We start from the raw sequence: 21,309 nt of genomic DNA on the forward strand, positions 1-21,309 counted from the left end.
AATCTGTTACAAAAGTAATAGGAACTATATACAGTTGGTGACTCTGTTGCCTTTTAGTTTTTATTTATGATATTCTATTTTTAAATAGAATATCATAATATTCTATTAGCAATTTCTAACTTATAAAAGATTACAATGTTATAATCTTTTACAATATAAAAATTTAACTTCTCAAAGTTTGTCAGTTTTCAAAAAGTTAAAAATAATCCATATTATGCATGAAAATCTCATGCTTTACTCTAGAAATTACCTATTTATTCCAATACTGCTTTCCTTGCTAAGACATTGATCCATTTGCTTAGGATTTAAATGGAGCAAATTATGTTATATGTATCATGAATATGTCAAAATAAACCCCATGATTATGTAAAACTATAATACACTAAAAAAAAAACACTATTAAAAGGTGAATCTAGTTGGGTGCAGTGGTGCAAGCCTGTAATCACAGCAGCTCAGGAGAATGTGGCAGGAGGATCACAAGTTTAAAGATAGCCTCAGCAAAAGCAAGGTGCTAAGCAACTCAGTAAGACCCTGTCTCTAAATAAAATACAAAATAAGGCTGGAGATGTGGCTCAGTGGTCGAGTCCCCAAGTTCAATCCACTATCCAAAAAAAGGCAAATCTAAAGAACAGTTCCCCAAATGTTTAAGAAGCAGCAGTCATCACCTGCCTCATCCCCCACCCCACCAAGCCAAAAAAAGATACCTTCTCTAAATAAGGATAAGAAACGAGTTGTAGCTCAGTGGTAGAGTGCTTGCCTTGCATGTGGAGGGCACTGGGTTCGATCCTCAGCACCACACAAAAAATAAAATAAAGGCATTGTATCCATCTACAGCTAAAAAAAATAAATAAAATAAAATAAAAATTAAAAAAAGGAAAGAAACTATTGGAGTCAGAAAATTTAGGTTCTGATGCTCAGTCAATACGTGGCTTTATAAACTTGGGCCCTCTCCAAAACTTGGTGAACTCATTTATAAAATGATAAACTACAATGCCTTGCTAATCAAAATATCAACAAGATTTCTTTTTTCAAAACATAAAAAGTTTATTTGCAAGATCTAGACAAGAAAATGTAAACAAAACGCAAAATTTTTTACTACCTTAATTACCAATTTCAAAGCATACCATAAAGTTACAGTTATAATAGTATCAGAGCCTGAATAAAGAAATATATAAGAAAACTGGATCAACTTTGAACAACTACATTCACTCAACATATACCAACCACCAAACTACATGCCAGTTGCTGGCCTAGATCATGGGTCTACAAAGATGAGGGCGGCCCAATGATGCCTTCAAGGTGTTCTTGATCTATTATAATAGATGTGATGGTTTGAGGAAGGAAGCAGGGGAGACTTAGAGAAAACCTGTTTTCAGGGATTTGTTAATCAAATAGTGTGCTGTAGAAAAGGCACACCAGAGGCAAATGATACACATGAGTATAGAAAGACAACAGATTGTGAAGTCTGAAGAGATTAAGAGCAGAGTCAAGGATCAGAGAGTCATCCTGATTACTGTATTTTGTCCCACAGGTAAATTGGGGTCACTGAAAGCCTTTATATAAGGGAATAACAAAATCAAAACTGTATTCTAGAAAGATTACTCAGATGGTCATAAGAGAATATGTGGAAGGGTAAAGACTAGGGACCAGGTTAAGAGACTTTAGCAATAAGAAGGTAAAATTCTGAATGGACAAAGAAGAGGGGGTATCAGCAGAACTTAATGGCTAAATGGAGAAAAGGGAAGAGAGGAGCTGGTCTTCTGGACACATGTGTAGGTGGCCAGGAGAATGGCAGCACCCCTCCTCCAAGGTCAGACAAGAAGCAAGCTTATGGTGGAGGAAGGTAAAATGCTCTTCTAAATTTATTTCTACTCTACCAAAAGTTTTGTTTAGTGACTAAACTCTTCACTTAATAACTTTTTGCTTTTCTTTTACCATAAATAAAGTTAAAATAGGTACCTTTTCTTCATTGACTTTTAATGCTTGTATTTGAGCCTCTTGAGCTTTTATTTGTGCTTCAAGCTGTATCTCCCTTTCTTTTCCATTCTGAAAGAGTTTCTGTGATTCTCGAAGACTGAGAGTCAAGCCATCCTTTTCATCTAGAGCATTAAAAATGTTTATAAAAATGTTAGTGTAGAGGGGCCCTGATTATCCTCATACTTATCAGATTTACATAAATACTTTTGAACAAATTCAATTCAGACATATGAACTTTAGTTGACTTAAAGAAAATAAGAAAAATGACTAAAATTAAAAAAAAAATAGTTGAGTGACACCAAAAATATTTCAGAGAACCAGAAATGCTGCCTTTAACATTTTATTATATCCTCTTTGGACCAAAAGAATCTCCTAATAATTTCAGCATTTTTTTTTAACCTGAGAAGCTACATAGATGTGACAAACCCCTTTTTTAAGCAAAAAAGGTATCTGAAGACTACCTGCCCCCTACATATACTTGAAATAACTCTTTCATTCACCTAATCTTAAATTCTTTGCAGTAACAGTTCACAAGTTTCTCTCTCAAAATAAATTTTATGAGCATACAGAAAAAGAGGTTTTCATCATCAATTAAATTTGAAATGAGCTGGAGTTCAGTCACAAAATTATTCTGCCAATGAAAGTTCAGCATTAACCCAAACTACAAACAACATGAAGAGTAACCAATTATCGTCTGAATCTGAATTCCCTTTACGTGATTACACCAGAAATGGCACCGTTTCCTCTGTGGCACACCAAAAACATTTCAGGATTTCAGACTCCTACTTGGCTTAAAATGTTTATGCTAATCTATAGGTTCAGAAAATACTGCACTGCAAACTAAACAGTCACTCTGGGAATTGGCATACTTAATGACATAAGAAGTCAACAGCTTTTTTACGGCAGAATGCCATCAGCATAGTTAAATCACATTCATTGATTCTAACAGCTTAAGAGAAAAGAGGAGGGGGAATAAAATAAAGGAAAAGAAGAAAATGGGGGGAAAAAATGAGCACTCCAAAATAATATACTTGAAGTGAAGTAATCCAAGAAAAGGGCTCAGAAGTCTTGGAGTTTTGTCTTGCTCTATTTCACTGTAAGTCCTCAAACCAAGTAATTTGAGGTGATTGGAAATAATTAAAAAAAAAAAAAAAAACAGAAGAAGAAATAAACTGAGCATGTTGGAAACAAGATGTTTAGCTCTAGTGTAATTCATAAACATTGGCACGCAGCAATTGGTATCTTACCTTTAATTATCATAAGCTGGTGATTCAGATAACGAATTTGACGTTCACTTTCATTTAATTTTTCAGCTAAGTTGTCCAGTTGTCTCTCTTTTGCTTTATTAAGAACCTGAAGCTGAATAATCTGTATGTTTTCTGCAGAATCTGCAGAATTAAAGACAATTTGTTAGATAAAAACAAACCAAGATATAAATGTATGGTCATTTAGGGCCATGTTTTTTAAGCTGTGCAGATATCTCTGAGAGTATTGTGAAAACAGTGTAGTGGACTATGACTCATATTTTTAAAAATCAAGATAGAACAACTGTAATATATCAGAGTACCTCATGTAGTTAAGAATAACTTTCCTTTTTTAACATTTATTTTTTTATTTGTAGGTGGACACAATACCTTTATTTTATTTTTATGTGGTGCTGAGGATCAAACCCAGTGCCTCACATATTCTAGGCAAGCACTCTACCTCTGAGCCACAACTCCAGCCCCTGTGAAACTTTTTCATTTACATATACTTACTTACATTGATTTATATTGTGGACCATATCACAATGTAAAAAAATGTACTTCTTACTATGTGTCACTGCCACAAAAATGTGAAATTTACTGGTTTAGGGTATTACCCTGAATTGACCAGTTTGGTCAATTAAAAATCACTGCATATAACAACAACAGAATAGAGTAATATGCTTTCATAAAATTAAAAACAAAATAAGTATATCATTTTCTATTAAAATAATTTTTTTAAAAACCTGCTAGATATCCCTCTCAAAATAGTGTTTCTTTGGCAGGAGTGCTAAATATATTGTCTTTATATATATAAATTAGTAAATAACTGCTCTATTAGTTAACTAAGAATAGACTAATAAAGAACTTCCAAATCTTTCAGAATCAAAGTCATCTTAAAGAATACTTAAAAAGATTAGGAAAAAAAATGAAAATAATAACTGGTAAGAGAAGGCTAATGCTTCAATTATGTAACAATAAATATTTCACATTTTCTACTAGGCTAATGTTTCTGTAATCAGTAATAGGAAATTTTACTTACTAATTTAGGAAGTTTTAGTTACTAACAAGATAACTCAGTCCCCTTTTTAAAAAGAGACTCTGTTAAATCCAAAAAACAAAGACTGAAAACTTTGTTCCAAGTCACAGTCCTCAGGCCTTATAGCAAGACTGGCTCAAAAAAAAAAGTCTGCAAACTCCACCTCTCCAAACTCATATTTTTTTTAAAACTGATGTTGCTATAAGAAGCTGTAATTACCAAAGTTAATTCTTCCATTAAGTTATTTTATTTTAATTTCTAACTTATTCTTTTGTTTTTAATATTTGCTTTTTAGTTGTAGTTTATTTTTATTTATTTCTTTATGTTTAATTTATTTTTACGTGGTGCTGAGGATCAAACCCAGGGCCTTGCACATGCTAGGCAAGTGCTCTACCGCTAAGCCACAACCCCAGCTCCCATTAAGTTATTTAATTAACTTCCAAATATCAAATTTAGGCAAATATGTAATCAATTTAAAAAAATGTAGATAGATAAGAAAGGTGTTGAAAGATTATGCATGCAGAAAGACCAGGAGACACAGAAACACCAGGCCACTGCTATGATGCCTGTTATTCAGCCTAAAGCCAATTGTGCCAAATACACTTCCTCATCCCACAGAAACATATGAACAAAGAAAGGACACACATATTTGCTGATGACCCCTTCAGGAGAAAGTGAATTCTGGGCCCCTCCCTACCTTTTAGGTATCATCCCATGGTATATATTCCAGCATATGCTGGAAGCAATACTACGAAATCACAACATATATCCAGTTTTCTCGGGGTAGCCCAGGTAACCCAGAGTATCCAGAATGACCTTTCCACCATTAATTAAAGGGAAAAAAAAAAAAAAACAACTTGTAGTCGCACTCTAGAATCACATTGGCTCTGCAACACACACAATAATTAGAAGTAATTTACTATGCCACTGAGCATGACAATAAAAGCTAGATGTACAATTCAGGATAGTCGCTGTTCAAGTTTTGATATTTATGATACCAGCATTTCATCTCAAAATTCTCTAGTAGCTATAAGCTCTTTTCTTATTGTCATAATGATGTACACACTGTACAAAAAACATTGGAGGCAACTATCACATGACTAAATCTGAGACCTATGTCAAATTCTGAACATAAAGTAATATATATATGAGAGTTGCCTGTTACACAAAAATTGTAAGACTCAAAAAAAAAGGTAATAATGGCTGATTTGTCAAATTATATTTCTATGTAATAAAAAATCTGAGGTTGATGAGAAAATTGTCTTTTTTCCAAAGTAGAGTCCAATAAGAAATATATGAAGCTTATAAAAAAGTTCTTAACAATCTAGAATGACTAAAATATTGTTAAAATTTTTTCTTTTTTTCAGGCACAGTGTCCACGCCTATAATACCAGAGGCTCAGGAGGTTGAGCGAGGACAATCACAAGTTCAAAGGCAGCCTCAGCAAGTTAGCAAGGGCCTAAACAACTTAGGGAGACCAAAAAAAAAAAAAAAATATATATATATATATATATATATATAAGAGGTTAGGGATGTGGCTCAGAGGTTAAGCACCCTGGGTTCAATCCCCAATACAAAATTTAAAACATATCTATATTTTTCTTTCTTTTAACTTTTTAATTATGTAAAATTTCAAAAATATAAGAGTAGAAAGAATAGCACAATGAACCCACATACGCCCATTTCCCAGGAACAGTCAACAATTATGAATTCATGGCAAGTTTTGCTTCATCTATACTCCTACCCAACACATTGTTCTGAAGTAAGTTCTAGACTTTCTATCAGTTTATTCACAAATACTTCAGTATAGAGCTTTAAAAATACTCTTTGAAATATCAACCACAGAAGTTCTATTGTCATGCTTAAAAAAATAATAATTCTTGAATATGCTCAGATATCTACTCAGTGTTCAAAACTTCCCAATTATGTTATTTAGAAATAACTATAAATGTAATACCTACTTTCACTAGCTCCTAGGAATTGTTGTTGCAGGCCTTCAAGTGTGTCACTTCCTGCTATTTCCTGGACTGGTAAGTTATCTTGGACAGAAGATTGATAAGGTTTATATTTCACTTTATATGGCGCCAAAGCTTGACAATTGGGACCTTGTGATGAACCAAATTGCTATTATAAGATGACAAATGAAATGAACAATTAGGATTTGGCCTTCTCTTCCAAAATTCTCTTAATTAGACACCTTAATTTTATGCTATAGAAGCTAATTGTGGTATCATTATGAATTTTTTTACAGACATCTCTGCTCAAAAACAGTGCTTATTGTTATTGAATACCTCATTGTACTTTTGAACACATAATTTTGTACAATTTTGTAAATAAAACTCAAATCCCAATGAAATTATACACAAATATTTTATTACAAATGATTTAGATGATTTCAACATCTAGGGAATATAAAAATGCACCTAATAACAAGAACATGTGATACAATGCCTTATACATAATAAATATTCAATAGTTATAGAATGAGTAACATTGTCCAGAAACAGAATTGAGAAAAAATAGCCACCTTAATTGGACCAAAAAAATCATCCTGTCATTGAGAGACACAGAATAGCAACTGGCAAAGTGAGGCATTTGTTGTCATTGGAAAATTCTATGAAGCAGAGCAACTAACTGTATATCCTGAGGTCTTACTTCATTAAACTTGCTCACAGTAAAAACAAAGTGTGTTAATTCATCCTGTCTACTACTATAACACCACACAAAACAGGCATTAGCTTTGAAGTGTTTGACTTAAAATTTGTTATAAGAGTAGCAAGCAAGAAAATTGAGGAAACCAAATGCTGTAATCTATAAAATTACTGCTTTAAACCCTATTATCAAGACACCTAAACATAACTTTTAACTGAAGCACACTGAAATAGCAGAGCCAGAAGCAGCAGTGAAGGACAGTTATTTCTATAGCATACTTCACTTTTAATGTTTAAATAACTGTTTCCAAAAAGCTTCTATTTTAAACTTTTGATTTAAGATCATAATTACATTTGATTGTAAACAGAAGATAGCATGACTAATTCAGCTGAATATTTGTACCCTCAGAAATTCTTGTAGTTAAAATAAATCATCTTACCATCGCATTTACATGCATTTCTTAAACACATGCATACATCATGCAAATGCATGTACACACAAATTCTTAAAAGTCAAATTCTTACAATACCTGAAAATGGTTCCTCTGAGGATCAGAAAATTTAACTACACTGGTTGGTTGGTTATTAAATTCCTGCTTCTGACCACTGGTATAAGGCCTGAAGTTTTCAGGAAGGCAATACAAATCAGTCTGTTCATTTTTGCTTGGAGGACTATAGCCACTCCCACCTTCATCTCCATCTTCTTTGGGATGGTACTCAGGATGTCGGTCTTCAGTTTTATTTTGATTCTCTTCCCAGCCATTGCCACTTTTTTCTCCAATATATAAGCCCTGAATTTCATTATAGTGCTATTAGATGACAGAGTAAAATAAAAGCACTAAAATCTATTCCCACCCTCATTCACAGTCATGATCACACCAGATACTTACATTTATACTTTGAGATTTGGGCAGAATTTGATGCTTGTTCCAGTTCATCTCCAATTGCTCAGAAGGATGCAGTCTTGAGAAAAATCAATACTCTAGATTTAAAGCCTATCATTTATTTAGATATAAACACAGAGAACCCAAAGATTCTTATATTTGTTTTTCCCCTTCAATTTTTACTTAATTTAAGAATTAAGTCAACAATTTTTACAATTGCTTACATTATTATTACCAGCAAGAACCAAAAAAAAAAAAAATACATAAAATGCAACATGCAAGGAAAATCTCGTGATTTTAGGTCCTTACTCTTCCTCTGTGCCGTCCATACTACAGTCTGAGAAGTGAAGTTCAGAGGAGGAGAGCTCATCATCCAGCATATCATGAGGAAGGTCGGTGAGCAATTGCTGCAACTGAGTCAGAAAAGTCCACATCAGTATCACTGACTAAACCCAAGATGCCAACCAAAGCTGCCTTGGAACAGCAAGTGACAAGCCATGGAAGTTTAATTCTTCCATTTAACTAATTTCTTAAATTCCACATGAATTATGTTCATCATCTCACTTAAGGAAAAAGGAATGCATAATATCAGGATTTATGTTAGAAGGCTTTACTTTTTTCTACAAAGGTCTTAGATTTAAAAACACACACATTACAGCAGAATTGAAAAACTTTTTTATAGTAGTATAGCAAGTCATAAAAATGGTACAATCATTATATTATGTTGTCAAAGGGAAGACTTGCATTGCAGAGTCCTGTTTTGCCCCTTATTAGACCTTGGGGACTTGATAATCAGACATCCCACAGGGAATCTGAGTTGCCAGATGCACTTTGCCTAGGTGGTAAGAATAGCAGGCAGCAGCAGGTGGCCTAAAAGTCCATAAGCTCCCACAATGTGAGAGAAACCCTGTTGGGAGTAATTAATTAGTAGTCAGTTATATAATTCCAGTAATGAAAAGATATACAATACTCTGGACTATAATAAGACATTTGAGTAAAAAGAGGGCCAAAAGATTCGGACTTTCTGCAATAGCATTCTCAAAAGCAGAATACCAACATAAAATAATCTGACTTTGCTTTCCAATTTTATTCTAGGAAAATCTTCTTCTTAACATTCTGCCTACATGAACTAGAGAGATAAAATAGATCCATTCAAGTTTCGAGATAAATTGTGATAAAAAGAAAAATTTGTCGAATTTCAAGATGGGTAATTGTCTTTCTTCATGTCCCAACACAGTGTCTTAAAATTTGTAACAATTAGAAGATTCAAATATTATGTTACTAAACAGTTTGTAAGGGGACTGCTTATAATGACTTCTCTTTAAGAAATTAAGCACCAGTTAACAAGTTGACTAAGTCCCTCTCCAAAGTGCATAATTCAATCCCATAAAATTATGTAATGAGTGATTTTTAAAGACATTAAATACTCTGTAAAACCTTGGAGAAAAAATGAGATGTTCTTTGGTTTATGGCAGGTTTTTGTTTCTTTTTTGCTTTTGTTTTCCACTTTCTCTGTCACTAGTATAAAAGAAATGGAACGTAGCTGCAGTTCATATCTGAGTATTGGGCTTAGAATTTTTTTTTACAAACTTTCTTAAAACATTCGGTAAAAACGAAAATAAATATATTCTTAGAAAAGTTCTGAAAAGAATGTCCCAAATTGTTAGGTTGTGGTGAAATAAAATTTGGAAATGAGAATGGAGTATGTGAAGTAGATACTTTCTTATTTCCACGTATATTTCTGATATTCCTGGATTAAAAAAAAAAAAAAGTTTTCTCAGTGAATTTGATTGGTTAAAGATGAAACAAAAGAAAAATGCATTTCAATGAAAAGTTGTCTTCACCTTTAAATCTGCTTAATACTAATAGTAACGACCAAATCCTTGCCTATCTGTTCATGCAGGGTAGTTGAAAATCAGTTTGCCACTTTAGTGATAGACACATCAGAGTTGATCAAAAATTATAAAGAATAAAAAACAACACACTACAAATAAAATACATCAATATATAAGAATATTACTTGCCTCAAGTGAAAGGTAGCAAAACCATGCTAACAAGACAATGTACTAGGGAAAAAATAAATATCTATGATGTCTTTCAAAAGTAGCTCAACCTGTTCTGTCCGAACTAAGCATCACTACTTTATGGAAAAACACTACCTCACATGTTACACAAGAGAACATAACAATAAAATCAATCTTTCATACTTACATCAAGTAAGGATTCCTGAACAGAAAGAATATTTTCTTCTAAACCTTTAGTGAGGTGCAAGTACATGGCCTTATAATTCAGGGGAACCTTGCCAAAGACATTGGAACCATTCATTTCCCCCTGCCTCACAAAGACAGAAATAGCTACATAATAATTAAGCAGTTACTGTTGCTTTCTTTGTGATATCACAAAATTGGCATCCATGGAAGAAAATTAAGTTGAGTGTGAGAAATCAGCTGATCAAAATGCTTCTGGATCTGTAGATTAACTTGCTAACTAGAAAACTCAGCCCTCGGGGCTGGGGTTCTGGCTTAGTGATAGAGAGCTTGCCTAGCAAGCGTGAGGCGCTGGGTTCAATCCTCAGCACCACTTAACAATAAATAAATAATAATTAAAGCTATTTGAAAAAACAAAACTCATCCCTGTAGTATCTAGAGTCTTATATTTTTACATATATGCTAACATTTTTAAACAGTTTAGTTCATCTTCAAAAAATTTCTCCATCAAGTTCTTTGGTTTGGCTGGATCCTCCTCCTTAGCTTCTATAACTTTCAGGACAGAGAGAAATGAAATGAGATGAAGTCCTTCTAATAAAGTCATTCAGGAACAAAATCCCACCCTCAACATCTCCATTGCTCAGGATCAAAGTGTGCCCTCCTCCTATCTACTGTCAAATAGATTTTGCTTTTGGTCATTAAACCTTGTGCCACCAAACACAAAATTGCCATATTGACCTATCCATGATAATAAATAGAGAATTTTAGAAACTAAATTTTCCTCATTTAGATCTGCCACCTTCCAAATACATACTGAAGGACAAAATTAATAATCCTTATAAATGACAAGATTTAATCCCTCATTAATTTCGAATTCAACAGACTGTTTTTTTGACTGCAAGTAGCAATCTTCTCAGTGGGATATTATTGTCTATCGACTGAGTTTAGTAATTTAAGAGATACCTCCCCTAGAAAAAAGAGAATATGTTATTGTTAAAGCTTCTACTAAAACACATTCTAAATCATTCTATAAACTCCTCTTCCTTTATTACTTCATGTTTATTTCCTAAAAAGAAAAAGAGGGCATTTAACTCAAAGAATTTCATCAACAACTTCTGTTCAGGAGTGAATGTAAAACAGACAATATGTCAGCCCTTTGTTAGGATTTTCCACTTAAATTGACTAAACAGACTGTCTTCAGAGCCTATAATCCCCTGGTATTCATGAAAACAGAAGTTCTCAGATGACAAACCATACAATACATTTTCTCCCAAGAGAAAAACAACAAATGGAGTAACCAACAGTCATCTACCCTTGGAGCAGGCAACCTGGCAAGTGCACTTCTGAAGAGATTCTGGTATTTTTTTAAATGAATTATAAAATAAGGCTTTCATGGATACACACTAAGCAGAATCTATTTTAATCAAAGAACCAAGTTTAAAACATACTTTGAAAAGGTCCAATATGGGAATGATAAAGGACCAGAATAACTTGGCAGCTATACCTTTAGTTTATGAATTATGCTATGTTCAGATGCAAGGTGTGGGGGAAGCATTTCATCAGCTAAACTAAATTCCATAGTGTAAATAGGGGAGACCTGGTCTAGGTTGCTGTATATCTGAAAGAGAAACATTTATTAGACAAGTATGAGCCACACTATAAATGGTGCATAATAGTATTGTAGGCCAAGAGCAATCACTGGAGTTCCTCCATGTCAAGTTTTTCATTTTAAAGGCAAGCAAACCAAGGTCCAGAAAACATGAAGGGCAAGCCAGGGAAACACAGGTCAAGTGCAGAGCTGGAACCTAGAGTCTGAATCTCCCCATTTCCACTGTCCTCTTCTTCAATATGACATGAAGTTGGTTACTGGATGACACTATTTCTACCTGTTTGTATACAATTAAGTTTCAACCCAGACAGTGATCATTCAATATTCCTTTAAAGATACCTGTATAGCATTGGGAAAAACTCACAAGACATAATCCAGATAAGGTATAAGAAATGGATTAAAAATATATATAATATCAAGACACAACCATTTGCTTCTTGAACTATCTGGGGAATGACAAGAAAATCTCACTAAATAAATCAAATAATATGGAATGTAAATAAACACTAGCCCCCTCTAGTGGAAACAAAATAAAAAAATGTTTCTATAACTACATCAAAGCAAGGCAGTTAAAATGTGGAAAAGGTACTGATTAGAAAATCTACCTCTAAAATACACAATTCTAAGGCTCAATGAAACTTTATTATTCTATTAGAAGAGAAGTACCAATATAAAACTAAGAGGACCCACAGCAGCATTACCAGGTTCAAGGTTCTGACTGCTATCTGCTACTTAAATCACCTCCCTTTTTACCAAGATCACTTTCAAATATATAAATATCATCATTAAATGAGCCATCATGAGCATTTATCTTGACAGCACAGATTACTAAGTTATTTCTGCCCCAAACTACCAGTTCCAGAATATATATGTACATACATACATAATTGTACTATCTGGAACAAACAATTATCACAGAGCTACTTCTAGTGACATTACAGAAAATACATGTATACTTCAACAGACTGTGACAATCCCAAATGACAATCTACCTTAAGCTGTGGCTTTATCAATAGATGCTTATAACAACCATTCTTATCTCAAGCATAACCACAAGCATATCTGTAATAACTGTGAAATCACACTGTAGGCAACTTTAGGTGAAAAGCATTTTGTAAAGCCACATTGTTACATTATGGACGAGTTAATAAAAGAGCTTTTGAATTCTTCTTTTGTGGCCCAGCTTTATATATTTTACTTGTAAACATTTGCCTAAAATATTCTGAATGAGGTCTACTGAGTAGCAAGGACAACTACAACAGTAGCTCTCAAATGGTACACCAAGAAATTATGCTCCAGTAAGTTGTGAGGAATATGAATAATGTGCAATAATTAATTGATATGAATACTGGCATGATAGATACCATGTTGCCATATATACCAGTATACCATAGGTACAGCAATTTAAAAATTATTATAGTGCCTTACTTTTCTATAAAATGATTGAAGGCTTTTGTCTGAAATATGAGTCTATTCATTGTAGTCTGTGGTTTGAGATTCCATTTGCTGTAAATGTCCTCTGACTATTAAGTCACTTATTTAGGAAGTCCTTTCCTTTTCTGAAGACTAAATGCACTTTCTCCAACTGATCTTCAATGCAAACAATGGATGGAACAGAATTGGCAAAAGCAAGATCATAATTGTACAGCTATCAGGATGATATGGAGATTGGAATTTGAGAATGGCCTATTCACTGAGTAACCAGTGATATACCAGCACTTACTCAAATTACTTTATTCAGTTGTTTACTGTCTGCCACTCATCTGTAAACATCCTGAAGACTCCATTTTCTGTTCCAAGACAGAAACTTGGCCTCTCCTTCCACAGCCAGTCATTGTCTCCTAAACAAAAATTCTTAAAGAACTGAACTATTTATCTGATGGCAACACTAAGTTGTGTTTTATTCTTCTCTCAAAGAAAGAAGCATTCCACTCATCTACCTTCTCAGGTCCAAGTAGCCTTCAGGTGTTAGGATTTTGTTGTATTGTTGTGTTTTTGTTTTTAAGAATTATAAATCCCTTCAAAATGACACAAGATGATATAATTTTTATCATTAAGTACAAATTGTTAAAGATTGGGCCTAGGGTCCTTTTTTTGAGTAACTCACCTCTTTTTCCCTTTCATAATCTTCTTTGTCATATTCTTCCTCTTCATTTTGTGGCGGTAGTGCCACACTGCCAAAGTCTAATGACATGGTCCTCCTATGGGAAGGGGAAGATGTTTGATTTCTAAATAGCCAATAAAATCTCCCCAGAACAAAACTACATAACAAAACTGCCATACCCCAGGTCAAAAGACAACAGGTTGGGAAAAAAATGTGTAACTCATGTATGATAAACAGTATTACAAATATAAACAGGGCTCTTACAAATTAATTCTGATCCATAGAAAATATCTGCATGCAGCAATTCAAAAAATTTTAAATGAAAATAGGTAATAAAAGTACAAATAATTTTTTTCTAATGGCCTGGAAAGTATAATTTAACACAGAATTTTTGCTTGAGCAAAAAAGTAAAATAATGATAATGAAATAGAAGAGTACCAAACACAAAAATCTTATTAACAAGTTCAAACAAAACTTTCAAGTTGATGTATGGCACAGGGAGTAATTTTCTTCATTCTTTGAACAACACAAATCCAAATTTCATACTTTACAAAAAGTGAGTTCCTAAATCCTGAGTTAATATTGCTACCCAGAAACCACTACAATCTGCTAACATTATAGAGTACACAACAGAAATCTAAGTGTTAAATGTTCTGCTTGCAAACTTGATACAATCAGGTTCCAGCAAAATACTAAGGAAAGATAGATGGGAAACCAGAAGCTATGCCATTGTGAGGTTCCAATTCCAAAAGCAACAGCAAAAGCTCCCTGAGGAACAGTCACTATTGTGTGGCAGAAGAAACAACTGGAGATGCATTTTTGACTACTCACACTTAGAAAGACTGTTGATTATTAAATTACACTTAGGGATCCTGACACTATATCTAGAATTCCCAGAATTTCAAAACTCTGAACAATTCTGACCAAAAAAAGTAACCAGGTATCATCCATTACCTGGCCTAATATGGTCCACCACTCAGTCCAGTGCTCTTCATGCCAATGAAATGCACTTTGATGTGAGTCTGAGCCACAACTCACTCACTACACCCTTCAGGCTCTAAACTACCATTAAACTGGAATTCAAATAAAAAGCACAGAGACCCAGCAATCGAAATGCATTTTCTATGCAGAATTTATCTTCCTTAGCTTGGTGTGGTAGTACAAGCCTGTAATCGCAGCTACTCAGGATGCTGAGGCAGGAGAATCTCAAGTTCAAGACAAACCTGGACAACTTAGTAAGACTCTGTCAAAATAAATGAAAAGTCACTGGGAATATAGCTCAGGGACAGAGCACTAGCCTAGCATGGGCAAAGCCCTAGGTTCAATCCCCAGGAAGGAAGGAAGGAAGGAAGGAAGGAAGGAAGGAAAAAAAGAAAAAATTTAAGTAAGAAAAAATATTTAACTCCCTGTGTTAAGAGTTGAGAATTATATCACAACAGTCCAACACCAAAAGATATCCCATTTCATTAAACCTAAGGTACGCTTGATTATATGATGATAATTCCATTTGTACCATTAAAAAAAAGCAGTCAATTAAATTATGACACATGATACTTTGTGGATATTAAAATGTGAAATTAAAATGTGCACTTCAGAATATGGCATTAACACAAATATGAATTTCTACACTGAAAATTCCCATATACCTATTTGTTATTGTTGTTTATTTCAAGGACTGATGTTTTTTGGCCAGCCTCTAATTTCCACCCCACCTTCTCATTCTTTCTTCTCTTGGTATCTGCATCCAAATCCTTTTTAATCAACTTTTATCAACTTGAACTTTTCATGTCAAGTTTAACCTTCCCAGCATCTGCTCCTTAGGCCAGCCATACTTACTCTTTTCTACTCTTGTGCCAGTACTAGAGGGAGAAGGAACATATAAGCACTCTTTCACTAAGAGGAAAACTATATGCTTGAGGAATCTAAATCCTTGTCTTCATTTAGCACCTACAAGAATTCTCTTATGTACCAGCCTAAGATTAAGATCTGGATATGGTAACAAGCCTACAATGTAGTTGAAAGGGTGAGAGGAAAACACATAATCTCCTGTTTCTACGATTTATTTCACTCTGCAAGTAGATATCAAGACTATAGTATATACAGATAATTAAAATCCCAGCCCAGGTAAACTCTATCACCATAAAGAGATCAGATTAAGCTGGCCCTTAAAGATAACCATGAATCCTTGCTGCTTCTAAATTCTGCTTACTATATTCCCTGCCTCTTCTTTCATTTAACTACAAGTACAACCCAGAATATAAAATTTGGATTAATTTCTCCTATATTAGAAAAAGAAGAGAGGGGTTTTCCCCCAACCTTTATTAATTGGTCATTAATTGAAGTTGAATATTGAAAAGGAACTTTGAAGGTTACAAGAGCCTATTGTTAAATAAAGGAACAATATTAAATACTGAACTACTTTTTCTCAGGAAATAGATTAATTCCACAATGTGTTTTTAAGTGAAGAGAATAAAAGACAAAACTGCATTTTCTTAAAATGACATTTTAAATCTAAACCATGTCATTAGTATCTGAAAAGACCAAATCTCCCCCACTGGGGAAGAAAAGGTATAAATAAGATTTCCTTCTAAAAAGTGCAAACTATCAACAAAAACAGCATGGTACTGGTACCAAAACAGGCGGGTGGACCAATGGTACAGAATAGAGGACACAGAAACCAATCCACAAAACTACAACTACCTTATATTTGATAAAGGGTCTAAAAGCATGCAATGGAGGAAGGATAGCATCTTCAACAAATGGTGCTGGGAAAACTGGAAATCCATATGCAACAAAATGAAACTGAATCCCTTTCTCTCGCCATGCACAAAAGTTAATTCAAAATGGATCAAGGAGCTTGATATCAAATCAGAGACACGCCGTCTGATAGAAGAAAAAGTTGGCTACGATCTACATACTGTGGGGTCGGGCTCCAAATTCCTCAATAGGACACCCATAGCACAAAAGTTAATAACTAGAATCAACAAATGGGACTTACTCAAACTAAAAAGTTTTTTCTCAGCAAAAGAAACAATAAGAGAGGTAAATAGAGAGCCTACATCCTGGGAACAAATCTTTACTCCTCACACTTCAGATAGAGCCCTAATATCCAGAGTATACAAAGAACTCAAAAAATTAGACAATAAGAGAACAAACAACCCAATCAACAAATGGGCCAAGGACCTGAACAGACACTTCTCAGAGGAGGACATACAATCAATCAACAAGTACATGAAAAAATGCTCACCATCTCTAGCAGTCAGAGAAATGCAAATCAAAACCACCTTAAGATACCATCTCACTCCAGTTAGATTGGCAGCCATTATGAAGTCAAACAACAACAAGTGCTGGCGAGGATGTGGGGAAAAGGGTACACTTGTACATTGCTGGTGGGACTGCAAATTGGTGCAGCCAATTTGGAAAGCAGTATGGAGATTTCTTGGAAAGCTGGGAATGGAACCACCATTTGACCCAGCTATTCCTCTTCTCGGTCTATTCCCTAAAGACCTAAAAAGAGCATGCTACAGGGACACTGCGACATCGATGTTCATAGCAGCACAATTCACAATAGCAAGACTGTGGAACCAACCTAGATGCCCTTCAATGGATGAATGGATAAAAAAAATGTGGCATTTATACACAATGGAGTATTACTCTGCATTAAAAAATGACAAAATCATAGAATTTACAGGGAAATGGATGGCATTAGAGCAGATTATGCTAAGTGAAGCTAGCCAATCCCTAAAAAACAAATGCCAAATGTCTTCTTTGATATAAGGAGAGTAACTAAGAACAGAGTAGGGTCGAAGAGCATGAGAAGAAGATTAACATTAAACAGGGATGAGAGGTGGGAGGGAAAGGGAGAGAGAAGGGAAAATGCATGGAAATGGAAGGAGACCCTCAGAGTTATTCAAAAGTACATACAAGAGGAAGTGAGGGGAAGGGGAAAAATAATACAAGGGGGACAAACGAATGTCAGTAGAGGGGACAGAGAGAGAAGAGGGGAGGGGAGGGGAGGGGAGGGGGGATAGTAGAGGATAGGAAAGGCAGCAGAATACAACAGACACTAGTATGGCAATATGTAAATCAATGGATGTGTAACTGATGTGATTCTGCAATCTGTATATGGGGTAAAAATGGGAGCTCATAACCCACTTGAATCAAATTGTGAAATATGATATATCAAGAACTATGTAATGTTTTGAACAGCCAACAATAAAAAATAACTTTAAGACTAAAAAAAACAAAACAAAAAAAAAAAAAGTGCAAACTATCAGAGACCTTAAGAGACAATTTTTGGCATAAAGAGAAATCTGATCAACTTAATGAGGTTTTAAAAAAAGACTAAAAGGAAATTAGTATTTTTACTGAAATAACTGAAATTTAAAAGTAAAAGCTAATGTTTTTCTTTGACACTTTAATCATCACTATAACCACTATCAGAGACTTTACTATAATATCCAGAATAAAAGACTATATTAAATACACACACATACTCTTAGCATGATAGTAAATCCAGAAACCATAAGGAAAAAAACTGATTGAAAACCTAACCACAGAATGAGTATAAAGCAAAAGATATAATTAATAAATATTAAGTATCAAAAAAATGCAATACTAACAAAGTCAGAAAAAAATTATGAGAAAAATATTTGCAAAACAAGGTCTTACAGATCATTTTTGCAAGAAAATGAGAAAAAGACAACTCAATTTTAAAATGGGCAGTGACATGATGTAAATAACATGTTAGTGCTTAGTCAATTTGGAAAAAATGCTGAACTCATGAAGAATTCAAAGAAGTGTCATTTAATCAACAAAATGCCATTTTCAATCACTGTATTGAAAAAAATCTCAAACTGTGTAACCCCTAGTATTGGCTATTGTGTATGGCTCATAAATTGCTGGCAAAAATATAAACTGCTAAAACCATTTTGAAAATTATCAATTAATATATTTTAAATGAACATTTACAAAAGTATTGCCCTAATAAAAAATTACTTTTGAATTAATTTGGCAATACTATACCACTAGTAAAAATAAAAAATATTGCTATATTTATTGACTCAAAAGACAGACCATTTTAAAAAATCAACATGAAGAAGTACACATATGCTTTTTAAAAAATATCGTAATCTAGGTAAGATTCTCATCCTAAAATAGAGAATCCATTAACAAGATATATAAAATGAATATCTGTTCTGTTCTTAGGTTAGACAGTTCTCTGACAGAGTTATCTAATCGAACACTCACTTTGTTGTCCCTGGTTATATTTTCTTTGCCCTCCTTGCAACAAGAAAAACAGTATGTGTTTAGTTGGGCTAAAGGTTACAAAGCAAAAGTACATTTTTTTTTTTTTTACCTCATTGAACAAACTAAGCACCCTAAATGCAGAATTAAAATATATCTGCCAGGTTGCAGCTGTAGCTCAGTGGCAGAGTGCTTGCCTAGCATGGGGGTTGATCCTCTGCACACATAAAAATAAACAAAGGCATTCTGTCTCTTTAAAACTATTTTAAAAAAAAATTTTTTTAAATGTATCTGCTCCTTGGTCATAGTAGGCACACAAATGTTTGCTAAATTAATAGAATATATGCATGTTACCTATTGGAATTCATTATTTTAATAAAATTTTATTGAACATTACTGTGTGCCAGAATATATCCTATATGCACCTAAGATATGGCACCTACCAGTCAAGGGGAGCTCGCTCTCTTAGGGAGACAATGCTGCAACTAACAATTACAATGATACATTGTAATAAATTCTATCAAAGGGGAAAATACAAAGCACAAATTAACATGTCTAACAAAGGAAGGCTTAAGGAGGTTTTACAGAAAAAACAGGCTTTAGATCAGAAATAGATCTCAAAGGACACAATATGGTGTAAGTGGCTGAAGAATGAGGGAACCCATTCAGACAACCTGGGCTCAATTTTGGCTCTTCTATTTATCAGCTGTGCAATCTTAAACTGCCACCATTCCTTCATTAATGAAATGAGGGTAAAAACAGTATTCTAAGAAAAGGTGAATGTACAACCTGCATATTACAATAATACAACCTCCTCTGGGATGAAAATAACACCCTCTGCCAGATGTCTTCCCAAATCTTACCACCACTACCCCATGAAATTAGTCACTTCTTTGCACTTTCAGACAGCATTTCTGATACTTTTCTTATGGCTTCACCTTCAGCCTCTCTTATCAGTTGAATGTAATCATCTGTAAACTGCCTGGTATCATAGATGTATATGGTGAAAATCAGCTTAAATCAAACTCCAGTTCTTGAGTACAAGATAGAAAGGGTTAGGTGCCCCAGAACTGGTTATAAGAGTTGCCCTGGAAATTAGAAAATTCTACTTCCTTGCTTACCTGCTAACTTCCCTTCTAGAATGGAAATAGCCAGAGTACACTAGCCTGCTGTAGACCTGCAACACCTGGCTATAAAGGCCTCTTCATTCAACAATTTACCAAGCATTGTTCAAGTTTACAAAGGACATGGTAGGAAAAACAAAATGAATAAGTGATGACAATATCTGTTTTCAACATTGTGTTCAGTACTAATGACAGCAGCTTGGACACATCAATTCGAGATAAGCAGAGGAAGAAGAGAGTGATCCTAATGCACAGAAGGCACCCACAGGCTGAATTAATACATAAATGCATGGCCTTGCATAAATGAATGACCTTACCAAAGAACTCGGTTGGGCGTCAGCCACCGGACATCAAACAGGTAGGTACCACGAGATCAAAAGCTGCACGGACGGATCCCAGGAAGCCTAGGTTGCTAGCTTTGGGTGCCAGCGTCACTTGTACTCGGTCAACACACGTGCACAGAGCACCCACTGTGAGCCAGGCGGGGCACCAAGGTGACCACCGGTGGGGGTCCTCAGGGAAGAGTCTCCAGGCGACTCCAGCAGCCTGGAAAGGAGACGAGGAGAGCTTCCCAGATGTCACTTCTAAGTAGGATCTTGGGAGACTGAAGAGGTCTCAATGACACTTAAAAGTCAAAAGCTGAACCCCCGTAACCCGAGGGCAGGCCACCACTGCACGATTTGGGGAGGGGGCAGGTCAGCCCGGCGGGAAGCTTTAACCAAATCCCAAGAACCCCGCAACCCCTCCAAACCAAACCCCAAGCTCGGTTGCGAAGCAAAATTCACCGGAGGCCACAGACGCTGTCACCGCGGGGGAACTCTAGCCCCTGCCGAAGACCAACTTCTAGCAAACCCCCTTACCTTGATTCTAATCCGCGGGCTCCTTCCTAGTCACAAACAAACCCACGGAGCCCGGAGGTTCTTGAAGAGCAGCCGCCTCCTTCAATCACCCGCTAGAATTTCGCCTGGTGGGCGGGGCCCGGCAGGTTCGGGGCCGGGCGAGGAGGCGGAGGTCTCCGCCTTCCTCAAGCTTGGTTGAGAGGTCCCCCTGCAGTTGCAAGAGCATGGCTGTTTGAAGCGGGCGCCAGAGGTGGCGGGAAGTTCCCCCTGTGCTTCTATTGGTTAATTAATGAGCCAATTACCAAAGCGTTGACTCTGGATGGGTGGGCTTATCCGTTGCCTAGAGACGCCAGAGCGCCCAGCCTGAGTCTTTCGGATCCACTG

The 21,309-nt window shown here is 35.1% G+C and overlaps 1 protein-coding gene across 8 annotated transcripts in view; it reads right to left on the reverse strand.

Annotated features, from left to right (window-relative positions):
• The window catches only part of Cep152 (centrosomal protein 152), an 80,542-nt gene extending 59,513 nt beyond the window's left edge, over positions 1 to 21,029 (reverse strand). For 5 of the 8 annotated variants that reach the window (XM_071608233.1, XM_071608231.1, XM_071608230.1 and 2 more), the window contains exons 1-8: positions 20,404 to 20,691; positions 13,719 to 13,812; positions 8,105 to 8,208; positions 7,802 to 7,874; positions 7,442 to 7,720; positions 6,222 to 6,384; positions 3,225 to 3,365; positions 1,960 to 2,099 (exon numbers count right to left, since the gene is read on the reverse strand). In XM_071608233.1, the coding sequence (XP_071464334.1) occupies positions 1,960 to 2,099; positions 3,225 to 3,365; positions 6,222 to 6,384; positions 7,442 to 7,720; positions 7,802 to 7,874; positions 8,105 to 8,208; positions 13,719 to 13,805 (987 nt within the window). In that variant the 5' untranslated portion in view covers positions 13,806 to 13,812; positions 20,404 to 20,691. Of the gene's footprint in view, positions 1 to 1,959; positions 2,100 to 3,224; positions 3,366 to 6,221; positions 6,385 to 7,441; positions 7,721 to 7,801; positions 7,907 to 8,104; positions 8,209 to 13,718; positions 13,813 to 20,403; positions 20,692 to 20,946 lie in introns of those variants that run through there. The other 3 variants (XM_071608228.1, XM_071608229.1, XM_071608232.1) reach the window with 3 other exon arrangements.
• Between the last annotated feature and the right edge of the window lie 280 nt (positions 21,030 to 21,309).

This window comes from Marmota flaviventris, chromosome 2 (assembly GCF_047511675.1).
Source record: "Marmota flaviventris isolate mMarFla1 chromosome 2, mMarFla1.hap1, whole genome shotgun sequence".
Classification (NCBI taxonomy): Eukaryota; Metazoa; Chordata; class Mammalia; order Rodentia; family Sciuridae; genus Marmota; species Marmota flaviventris.